The following is an 11793-nucleotide window of genomic DNA, read 5'->3' on the forward strand; positions in this document are numbered from 1 at the left end:
TCCCTCCCCTCGGGCATGAAACGCCGCTCGGGTGGGATTTTTCCGAGTTCCCCAGGGCTGGGAAATGCCCTCTGCAGCGCGCTTCACCCTGACCGAGGCGTCAGCACCCTGGGAGAGCTGCCCAGCCCATGCGGCCGCCTCCATGCGAAACGGCCATGCCCAGGTTTTCCTGCTTAGGACGTTGAAATGCACAACGTGACACTCAGGTACAAGATTAAGGTCTATCAGTTTTCAATTTTAAAGTTGTTGCTACTGTATGATGCAAAATTTACAGCAATATTTAGAGCGTGGACAACACATGTGTTCATAATTGCATAGGGTTTTAAAACCACAAACCAAAGCACATCAATTGGGTGCTCTGTTTGAATGGAGTTTTCACAGCCTCGTTTAGGCTGCAGCCATTTTCCCTATTAGGCATAGAGACAGATAAGGACAACTTTGGGGTAAAAATAACAGTATAATGTTAATTTTCTTCTTTATTCTTCATTAATAGGAGATGCAGATTTGCACCTTGGTTTGGCCCAGCTTTGGAGGAGAAATAGCCTGGGATGTCACTTTTGTCGTCGTTATCTTTCTAATACCAGGTTTAGTCATTGTCACCAGTTATTCCAGAATCTTACAGGTACGTTTTTCCTTTCAGTTTTGTGGCAGAACAAGGGGAAGTAAACAGTAACTCACTAGGCATCAACATATCGTCACTGAATACAAATACACCTAAAGGGAATAGACATCATTTGCTCAGTAAATGTGATATAAAATGAGGCACTCGACCTGTATGTAACAGCCTATATGTTTCAACTAAGAACATGCTTGAACAGCACATTACCAGAAGCCCAACACAAAGTTTGTCTTCATTTAGATATAGTTTTTAATACACTTCTCTATTTATGTGCTGTTGGTATTTAAAGACTGTCCGTCTCCTAAATGCTAAATGAGTCAAGCCTCTGAAATAACTAAAAACTAGGTTTAGCTTCTCTTGAGCCTAAACTACAGAGTCACAAGGGATTTATAAGAAAACAAAGAGAGGCAGGACTAGAAAAAAAATCCATCCCCTTTTAGATCTACTGATGTCCTGCCTGTATTTTTACTACATAGCTCTCATTAGACTACACTTACTCCTTCACATTTTCAAACTTTGCAAACAAAACCTCTAAGTTAAACACTCTGATTCCGCTTTCTTTCTGCGTGGATGTTGCTTAACTGCTGAAATATAGGCCAAGACATGAGGCACCGCAGAGTTTTAATCTACATTCTAACAAGCATGATATTAGCAACCTAAATTCTTTTTAAAATATCTGATTTCGTACCCCTTCCTCTTCTAAGAACGGAGTGAGAAAGAGCTAGAAATCTTCAAACTAGGCATGGCAGGGCCTGTTTTATAGCAACTGCCCCCAAAATATTCTTGATTCCTGTATCAGGTAAGTAAACTTCTCATCCTATATATATGGAAGATTACAGCTTTTGGAAAGGAACCTCAAAACCACATATTATTGATCAGAAAATTGACTGAGGAAATGCTGAGTGCCAAGAGACTGTGGGTACCTGCACCAGAGCTGCACATGGATGTTTCGATGAACCTAGGAGCTAGAATCTGGGCATTACATAGACTTGCCTATTGATCAGGCTTAAACTCGTAGTCAAACCCATCAGCTCCTAGTTTCTGTACGTTCTATAAGCTCATTATAACCTTGAGGTAAATGCATTAGGTAAACCTCTTCTAGTGAAGTAAAGCACTTGCCTTTTGCAACCTCGTATGTGCTGTAGGTAAAGAACATACAGTAACTCAGTGGGGAGCCTGAGACCTTTGAAAGAACTGCAAAAAACTGCAGGCCAAGGAATGCCACCATCCCTGGTCAGAGGCCAGGACAGGAATGGTGTTCCTCTTGTCCTTCAAGACTCCCGACTATAACACCTAAATTTAAAAAGCGAAAAGTTTCAGCTATCAAGTGAAGCTATCAAGTATTACTAGTGTCAGTGTTATCCTTCCTTTACTTATTGCTAAAGGGAAATGTCACACATAAACGTGGCAGGAAGAGTCTTACGCCTGTGTCATTTCTACTTTGGCACCAAAGTGACCCAGGCTTCTTTACCCATGCAGAGGGTAAAATGGCATCTCAATTCTGTAGCATAATTGTTTGTTTGCTAAATACTTACAGTAACAGACTTAGAGATTCTGAGTTTTCTGCGAGTGACAAAAGGATCTGTAAGATTTCATGTTAGTTCATAGAGAGCTATTGTGATTACTGACTGGAAAACTAAAAGTTTACACAAAACTTAACATAAAGTCCCATCCACATTTAAATCTTACCATGATTTGGTTTATATGATAAATTCCTGCTCCTTTAAATACCTACCTTATAATATCAGCATGGCTGTAAGAGAATTGGATTGCATATCAACAGGTTTGTTGTGTTCTGGTTTGCATTTGTGAAAAAATAATCAATGGGTTTATTTAGGTAGAACAAATGAGGTCCTAATTTGAAGTTAATGGGATTTCATGAGTAATTAAGGTTCTGTTTTACGCTGAATAGTATTCATGGATGGTAGAGAGCCATGAGAACAACCAGCTTGACTAATATTGAGGTGAGTTCACAGCTGAGAGGAAAAAAAATTGCTAGTCAAGTGAGAATGTTTGAAATAGAACCGTTGACAAAAAGTGAAAATGAAATTCTGCAGTGCCTTTTTTGTAGCCATGTTTCAAAATAGTAACAACATATGTCAAGACTTACTTGTGCACTTGCAAAAATGTGTTAATAATTGTTCTAGGTTTCAATGGATGTTCCTTTCTTCTCTTTTATGACAGATTACAAAAGCATCAAGAAGGAGTTTAAATGCTGGTTTAGCCTACTCAGAAAAGCATCAGATTCGTGTTTCCCAGCAAGACTACAAGCTATTCCGAGCCCTTTTTGTGTTGATGATCTCCTTCTTCATCATGTGGAGCCCAATTATAATAATTATTCTTTTAATATTAGTTCAGAACTACAAACACGATTTAAATATTTTGCCATCAGTTTTCTTCTGGATAGTGTTATTCACTTTTGCCAACTCTGCTGTGAATCCAGTTTTGTATAATGTTGCCCATTTCAGACGTAAATGTCAGAAAATTCTTCTCGGTTGTACAGGGAACCCTGTGAGGCACAGGGCTGGTACGGAAACCACTGCAAGAAGAAGTAACCATGAACAACCAAATTTGTCCTTCATTACCAGATAATTACTTAAAGGCTGAGCTGTGCCACACTTTGGATGTTAATGTCTACACTATCCTAGGTTGAATAGGTCACTATGTTATAGTATTATATGCCAGAGAAGGAAAAGAAAAAAGCTAGATCTATATTTTTAATTCCAGCTGGTAAAATTCTTTTGGACACTTTACTCCAGTGGATGGAATTCTCCACTTACTTACAGTGATATAAATAGGAATATGGCAGTGAACTCGGTGAATGTAAAATAGTTGAAATTACTCCAGTAATTTCTATGAGGGTACTTTTTCAGTTGGCATAAATGTAATCAACTTTAATGAAGTTATAGTGAATCTATATCAAGAGGGCACCTGATCAATTTTTACTTTATCTTCTGTTAAGTGAGATCAACTTCCTTGTGAGAATGTACATCCCCAGAAAGGATTTTAAAAAGGCACTTGGTTAGACACTTAGGTAACTGACTTTGTGAACATAGGTTGGAGCAGGCTAACCAGTTCCATGTAGGAAACAAGAAAATAAACATGTATTATCACCAAGTGAATGACCAATTTGGTTCCATCTCAGATTAAAAATATAGACATAATGCCTGATAAATTATAAATAAAGAATAAATGAATGTTTACTTGTCTTGTGTAAAATAGTTCTTTTAAAAAGATGTATATTTTTTATGTCTTCTAGTCATATAATAAAGTTAATCAGTAATATATAGGGTCACTGAAATTCCTTCCTCCTTTTTTAAATGCTATTGGGAACAATTTCCAGTATTTCTTAGATAAAAATTGTCATTGTATTTGAAAAAGAAATTAAATACATATATTTGGCGTTTCTTAATTAGAAGTCTTTTAGCCAGAAATTGAAACTGCAAAAAAGGAAAGAATAAATTCTTAATTATCACTATCTGTCACCAATTCAAAACAGTGCATTAAGATAACAGTTTACTAATAAAACCAATGTCTACATATATACAGATTGGCATACAAACAATTTGCATCCCCTGTAATCCAAGTTTATTAAAATGTTTCATTGGTTTATTAACAGGGTGAGCTACGCAGCTCAGATAAATATATTCAAAATCTAAATGAAGCTGTTTGAAAGGTGGTCAAGAGAACAGCCGATCAATATGTTAACTTCACATCCACGGTGCTATTACATGGTTTCTTTCCACAGTTTTGGATCTCCTTAAGAGCAAAATCCTGAAACACACAAACCCCAAAATTTTATTTTTCAACCACACTAAAGAAAATTAAAATATACAAACTTTCACCCAATTTAAAACGCATACATTTCTAATTTCTTTAAAAGGCTCTTGAGTCCAGCAGTCTTGTTTCTTGTAATGATAGTGCCAATACCTTGCTCTGCAGTTTGTAATTCCAAAGAATTTTTAACTTGGAACAAACCAGGAATTCATCCAATCTGTTTACACCTGTCCTGAGCATTTTAATACTCTGGCAAACAAGGTACCAGATAGATCAGTGATAATGAGTTATTTATTTACTTTAAAAAGCTTAAAAATATTTGCCTTTAAAAAATGATTAATTTCAGAAAGTCTTTAAACAAAATAAGAATCGCCTGACCTCCAAAAATTCTAATGGTAATAGTAAATTAACTGAAGGAATATACCACTCTTTAATTCAACATTTTTGCTGCTAGGAAATGCTAACAGCAGTTCGGCTTTCAACTCAGCTAACGTGACATCGTAGTGTATTTGCATGTAGTCCCACTGTGATATCCACACTCACGTTGCAGAACTTAAAACAACTTGAGCTATTACTGTAGAGACTAAGTGTATGATATCTGGTACATATCGTATTTGATCCTTATTTGGACAGGAGCTATGATCAGAAATGCAGTGTAAATTACAACCAAAACACAAAAAACTTGTAATTCCCTGGCCTTAAAGAGCCAGTATACATAGAACATATTTCTTTTTTTTTTCCATTGAGGTAAATTTTTAAATATTTTTTTAAACTTAATTTGAGTGCAGTATTAATTTTAAAAGCTAATGAAAAATAAGATATAGGCGAGAGCAGGCACAACTAGAAACAGATAAAAGCATAGTCTTGCAGCCTATTCTGATGTCAGTCAGAATTTTGACACAACAGTGGAATGCAGGACAGCTGAAGTTGGCTTTTTATTACTACTAATTCTGTAGCTCTTAATAGCAGAATTAGGATTAATGTAACAAAGCTTCTAATCCATACATTAGGAGTTAAGTGAATTTTGTAAGAATTTCTGATACAAAGCTTTCAATAAATGGTATTTTTTTTTCAGTTCACAATCACTTGTTCCCAAATGTACTTGCTTTGCAGGAACTTTGTCTTAATATTACTGCAAAGTTCAGAATCAACTAACACCATGCTAATTGCTGGTCACAGATCACACTAAGGCAAAAATGCAAATTACTGGGTTTAAGTTTCATTTATACTTTGGTGCTGGGCTCATAAACTCTGGCATAATCCGCAGTAAGAAACATTAAGGACCCTGGCTACTATTTTTTCACTTACAAACAGTATGGAACTCACACAGTCTTATCAGACACCTGCACTCAACACCTAACATTTGAATTTAAATTAGGATAGCAGACAAAGAAAACAGCACTCGATGCGACTTGGTAGATTTGATATTTCTATAACAGAGGCAGCATGATCAACAAATTAAGAAGTCAAGAGTATTTAAGGCTGAACTTTCAAAAGACTTCCTGAGCTTTTATTTTTCAGTTACTGTATTGGTTCTATATTCCGTGAAAAACCACAAGCATTCTATTATAGTCTATTACGTATAAATTATTAACACATTAGTATATTCCATTTTTCTTTTTGGTTTATAATTTCTTGCAAAGATTGACAATACGATACATTTATTGCCTTGCAAGCCTCATATAGTGTAGAAATAATAAAACCACACCATGTTGAATCAGACCAGTACTCGGACTAGCCTAGTATCATGATTCTACAGTGGGATAGAACTTTCTTTGGGTTTGGCAGAAATGTAAGGATCCACCATACGGCACACCTCTTAAAGCCACATCACAATAGCTGTATTTCTACCCTTTTTCTTAGATTTAATACCCTTTATCTTAGATTTAATGTTTTGTTTTCTCATCTTCAGAAATTTTTACTCTTGCTGTACTTCTTTTGAAGAGCAGTGAACACAGCATTCAAAACAAGAAAGGATCATCAATTTATATAGTGACATTGTTTCTTTTCTGTTGTACCCTTTATGCAATCATATGCATCATTCATAAAAGCCAATTTTATTCTCATTTATGATGTCTCTTAGTTTTGACTGTCTTAAACCTCAGCTGTCTTTTATGTTGTCTCCAAATTCTCTTTCAGGACAAAATTTTTATTTTCATTGTTGTCAGGTACTTTTCCCAGGTCACTAATCAGTATTCTAAACACCACCCACCTTGGCAGATTTTTCAGGCACCTTGTTATCAGCATGCCTACTTTACAACATGGCAATATATTACTCTCTGTTTATAGATCAGATGAACAGCTAATAGAGCCACAAGAGCTGACTGTGCTCATCTGTTCTGACTTTTTTTATAATTCCACAAAAGTTCCTTCAGTCAACTCCAGTTTATTCTAACATGTTATTTAGAAAAGCTGATAATCTCGATTTACAGATTTAGTGATGAAGAACATATAACAGCTCTTAGTAAACTGTTCCAAAGGTTAATGACCTTTGGAGCTAAACAAATGGCTATTTATTTCTGCTCTGAATGTGTCCAGCTTAAAGTTCCATCCATTTCAATTTATTATTGCAATGTTTGCAAGTCCTTCATTATCGCATTCCCATTGCTTGTGTGGGCAAGCACAAACTTTGCTCAGGTCAGCCTTTAACCTCTTTCTGATGAGAAAAGATCAAGGTCTTTGAAGCACTCACTAGAGGACACATTTTACAAACTTGCAGTCATTCTCTCTGCTCTTCTTTGAAACTTCCAATTCATCCTCAGTACCCCTTTCCATTACAATTATCATGAAACATTACACAGCAAGCAGATGTATGCCAAGCACAACAGCCTCATATGAATCTGTAAATTCATCTTTTGCATCCCCGGTTTATGCCTCCAAGAATCACATGAAATCTTTTGGCCACAGCCTGACACCAGGAAGTCACATTCAGCTGGTTAACCAGTCAAGTCTTCTGCAGACATCATGTCTTCCAGAATGCAAGGCAGGGGCTAGGGATGGATGCACTGCTATTTTATTTGTCCTAAATATTCTGATCTACCTTCTTCAGTCTTTACTATTCTCCACTCAGGGTGTAATCTTTATCAGTAAGTATATTACATTTTCTTCTACGTCATTGATTAAAGCAGCATAAATTACCATTTGGTCTTTTCTAATACACTTGAGCACAAGTGAGCTAATCTGAATCGTTCCCTGTGTTGCAAGCTTAGCCTGACTATATGACTCAAGACAGGGTCATGCTTCCAGTATGAGGGATATGTTCCTCTTCCACAACCCTCTGTGAAATGGTTGGCATGAGCACCTGTGAGAAAGGGTCTGCTATAGGCATCGTTTCCAAGACTTCTGATTTTTCTTAAATGCATTTTACAAAGATTTTTTTCAACAAAGTTTTTGAAAATACATTCTATTTCCTTCAAAAACTATTTCGTTGGGGAAGGCAGAGTTCTGATTAAAGAAACACAATTTCTTTTTACAGTAACTTTTAAGTTCATCCTTACTATGTTTACTTATACTACAATGATTTAATTGTTTTACAACTTCCTCTAATTATTGTTTCAGCTGATGTGATATGCCGCATAAAAAACTATACACCTTACCTCTCCTTCAGATAAGGGAAGTAAAAGTTGGAAATAACTTACTACAAGCTACAGCTTTCAAAAAACAACGTTACAGCCACTAAGAAAAAGAATTCATGCATTTGCAAGGGACTCACAGTGCTTTAGTCATTAAAACCTGAAATAAAATTATTCAGAAAAAATGTTCTTACCATTGTGAAAAATAACTCTGTATTTTCTGTCCAAGCAGAGGTCTATCTGCCTTTGTCTGACGATTTTCTGTGCCTCTGGAGGCAATCCCTTGGGGTCCCGGGAGAATACAAAGGAATAGCTATCAGCACAAGTGCCATCTTCATTTAGTTGGCGGCAGGAGTAATGAAGAGCATATGTGTCATAATCTGTGTCCACTACCCAGTGATCATCATCTGGAAGAAACCATAGCAAAGAAGCAAAGGTGTTAAAGACACAAGTAAAATTTAGTAAATCTAAATCACTGCCTTAACTCTGTAAAGAAAATAATACATTGAAGATTGGTTGATAACAGCTTAGCTCTTACTTTATTCCTGTGTCCGGTATATAATTCCATGTTTTAGGGGGAGGTTTGTTGTTGGTTTGGGGATTTTTATAAAAGCATATTTATCAGGGACAGTGATGGAGAGAAGAGGAAATGGTTGGCACCACTGCTTTTCCTCTAACATGGGCACAGAACAAGAGCAGTGTAAAAGAAGTGCTAATAAATGCCTTCTAAATCCACATCTAATCATCATCCTAAAACGTGGCAACAAATGCAAAAAACCCCATTGTATTACAGTACCTGCCATGACATACATAGAATGTTTACTTACTTTATCCAATCAAGGGGAACAGTCAGACAGAAAGAAGTAAAAAAAAAATAAATGGAGAAGCTAATTGTGCTCTTGGTCATGCTAGTCATGCTCCAGATTACTCAAAACCTAACTCATTTTTGACCAGGGATTCTACTTACACTGTATTTTTAAGGAAAAATATTATCCCAAAGTTTCCACATCTGTTAGAAACATATTTGTTACAAGCTCTATCATAAACCCTCCTCTCAAAACACAGTTATCATTTCAGAGAATTCTTAACTGTTTAGCTCACTAATCTGATAAATACATGGTCGCACAGACACCCTGTGCGCACAGAAGTGAACCTCGGGGGTTGCAGTAAAAGCATCATCTCAGCACCTTCTTCCCTGGGAGCAAAAGATCCTCCTTGCACTATGCCTGTGGTGGTGAAGGCAACACTGCATGCCCTCTTCCCCATCTCTACTGTGGGTGAGGACCATAGGTTTTAGAAAGGTGGAGATTGGGGTCAGTCAGCAATCTGAAGTATCCATGAAAACATGATTCAGCAGCATGCTCTGTGGAGATTTGGCAACAACTCACGAGCAATTGACATCCAAACTATTCTTTGTAACTGTGTGTTTGGAGAGAATGCGGCTCAATCATTTCCAAATTCCACCTCCTTTTTTTGGAAACAGTCCATGGAAAGTTCTTGAGCTACAAGTGTCTAAAACTTTACTTAGCTCAATAAATTAATTTTGTGTAGGGTGTGACAGATGACAGAAAAATATGAATATATATATACACACTGGATCATATTTGTTTCTTAAAACAGATAAATCTCTACATTTGCAGACATGAGCCTAAGCAAAATAACTGTTGCAAAATCCTCTCCTCTGCTTGGCCGAGTCTGATGTTAGGTTTTTCAGAGAGAACAGAAGCATCTGGTAACTGAGTTCTGAACTAAACCAAGACTTAAAATATGTCATCCGCCTTTCATTTCTTTCTGAACAGTGACCTTAATTTACATTGTTGTGTAACGAACAAAAATATACAAAAATATACAAGGGCCTGGTCTTCATTTGTTTGAAGAAAGTCAACCAGCTGTCTCCTATAAAAAAATAGTCATTACCTTGTTCACATTAGGGCTTTGCCATATGATAGTTATGACGTGTTTTAAGCACGTTTAAGAAATCCAACATTACTTTTGCCTTCCCTAGCATGGGTATACAACATAACTAGGCTCCCCAGTAATTCTGTATCTTCTATAACTAAGTACTCACTTCCTTTCTGCAGAAAAGAGGCAACACCCCAGTACTTCATCTTGAACTTGGCAGGATCCTCTGTGTCAGTGAAAGAGCCAATCATGTCAGCACAGACATCCCAGTTACTGTGGCCAGACAAAAAGAAAACATCACATTGAAACCCAACAGCCCAGATTTGGTGTGACTAGCACAGGGACAGCAGGCAGGATCAGAGCACCAGTAAGCAAAGCAGAACCTTAATGAAATGGAACAAGCAAACCGCTTACTTGAAGAGTCTGACTCTGCCTTTCGCAGTGGCGCTCATTTGCCCATTCTCATCTACGGTGAACTGTGCTACCACGTTGTCCTGCAGAAACAGCCCCTCAGGATCTTTTTTTGCCATGGCATACCACGTGCCACTGTACTGCAAGGAAATAAGAAAGGCTGCAGTTAGACCTAGAAGTATGGAAAACATCACAAACAGGCATTACAAACTAGGGGAGATGACAGAGGGGAGCTCATGCAGATCTTTGACACCATGCCTCAAAAAGTTGTACCTAAGAAACCAGTCTAGCTGTTCCAACAGCATAAACCCACCAATATGTCCTAGTGCAGCCAGCGTTTGTGAAAGAATTGGCATTTTTTTTGGTATCTTATTTGTATCTGCACTTTTCCAGTATTTAGACTAGAAGATCTGGTGGGAAGAGGATAATAACTGGCAGATTTATGTACAAATGCTTCTTCCTTGCAAGGATGTCTGAAAACACCAGAGTATTGATTTTTCATAGAAATAACCAAGTTGCTACATTCCTTTTGTTTAGACCATACAGTCTGAGACCAGTCTGCTAAACCTGAGCTTCTGCAGTGTTCCTTTATCAGATGGATCAGGGTCCAGCATCTGTGGAAGTGTGGGCAACATCACATGCTTCTGCTGTTTCTCAGTATTGCAGTCTCTGACTTTAAGTGAAAACGTGAACACACTGGTGCTACTGGATGTCTGATTTTGTAGCCTGGGAACAGGAGCTGGGCAAGACCGATCCAGGAGAGAAAGATGATTTACCCTGTTCTTGTCGAAGTTCTCCTTGACTTTGAAGCTGCTTACTCGGCAGTCCCGCTCCGCCGTGCTGCTCCCCAGCATGGTGAGTGCCAGCAGCAGCAGCCAGGGCAGAGCTCGCTCCGTGTCGGCCATCCTGTCCCTGCAGCAACAGCAAACAGACAAAGAATAGCATCAGAAACAGGTTCTCTCACACAAGCGAGGAAGGGAGGAAGGCGGCAGCCCCTGACAGGTCCCCAGGGCATCATACAGCCTCCCTGATGCATGCACAGGCAAGGCACCCAGTTGTCCCCAGCCCACCACAGCAGGGTCCCTTACAGACAGCAATGGTCCCTGCAGTCTCTTGCAAGCCCAAGGGTCGATGGCAGCGGCAGGGCGTCCCGACAGGGATTGCTTTATGTAGTCCTGGGGCTTTCGCAATCCCCTGAGGTACAAAGCCAGCGTTGGAGGGGGAGTAGGGAGGCGGGTTGATGCACTCTGCAGGGTGAGGCCCCTTCACAACAGCCTCTTGCATAACACCCACGAGTTCAGGTGGTCTTTGACCCTGACCTGCAGCCAAGGAGGTGCTGGGAACAGATGCCTCTCTTTAGTTTTCCTAACTCAAAGGCAAAGCTCACACCTGGTGAAGGGGAGTGCACGTAAGTGGGGAGAACAAAGGAAAAGAGAGGCACCCCATCTCTGCATGGGGGAGAGTGAACCACCTCCCCCTCTCCTGAGATTTTACACACTGCAGTCCAAAGTC

The 11793-nt window shown here is 38.5% G+C and overlaps 2 protein-coding genes across 2 annotated transcripts; one reads left to right on the forward strand and one right to left on the reverse strand.

Moving 5' to 3' along the window:
- Window positions 1-493: 493 nt before the first annotated feature.
- Window positions 494-3211, forward strand: FFAR4 (free fatty acid receptor 4; the record flags this gene model as incomplete). Its single annotated transcript, XM_009868857.1, has 2 exons — window positions 494-622; window positions 2804-3211. Coding segments are annotated over 2 exons (537 nt in total), but the record flags the coding sequence as incomplete, so codon positions are not given.
- A 797-nt stretch (window positions 3212-4008) lies between these two features.
- Window positions 4009-11200, reverse strand: RBP4 (retinol binding protein 4, plasma). The gene is made up of 5 exons (XM_009868855.1): window positions 11058-11200; window positions 10285-10421; window positions 10037-10143; window positions 8163-8375; window positions 4009-4393 (listed from the first exon to the last, which is right to left on the reverse strand). Exons 1-5 carry the CDS (start codon window positions 11184-11186, stop codon window positions 4380-4382), a joined length of 600 nt encoding a protein of 199 aa, XP_009867157.1. The 5' UTR covers window positions 11187-11200; the 3' UTR covers window positions 4009-4379.
- Between the last annotated feature and the right edge of the window lie 593 nt (window positions 11201-11793).

The sequence above is a fragment of the Apaloderma vittatum genome, unplaced genomic scaffold (genome assembly GCF_000703405.1).
Source record: "Apaloderma vittatum isolate BGI_N311 unplaced genomic scaffold, ASM70340v1 scaffold22374, whole genome shotgun sequence".
NCBI classification, from domain to species: Eukaryota; Metazoa; Chordata; class Aves; order Trogoniformes; family Trogonidae; genus Apaloderma; species Apaloderma vittatum.

Bases quoted from the DNA above. Each gene is read 5' to 3' on its own strand.
- RBP4 (XM_009868855.1), bottom strand. From the start codon at position 11,186: ATGGCCGACACGGAGCGAGCTCTGCCCTGGCTGCTGCTGCTGGCACTC. The intron at 10,144-10,284 runs GTAAGCGGTTTG...GTCTGGCCACAG, and splicing joins GGCAGAGTCAGACTCTTCAA to TAACTGGGATGTCTGTGCTG. The intron at 8,376-10,036 runs GTGAGTACTTAG...GGTTTCTTCCAG, and splicing joins CTCTTTTCTGCAGAAAGGAA to ATGATGATCACTGGGTAGTG.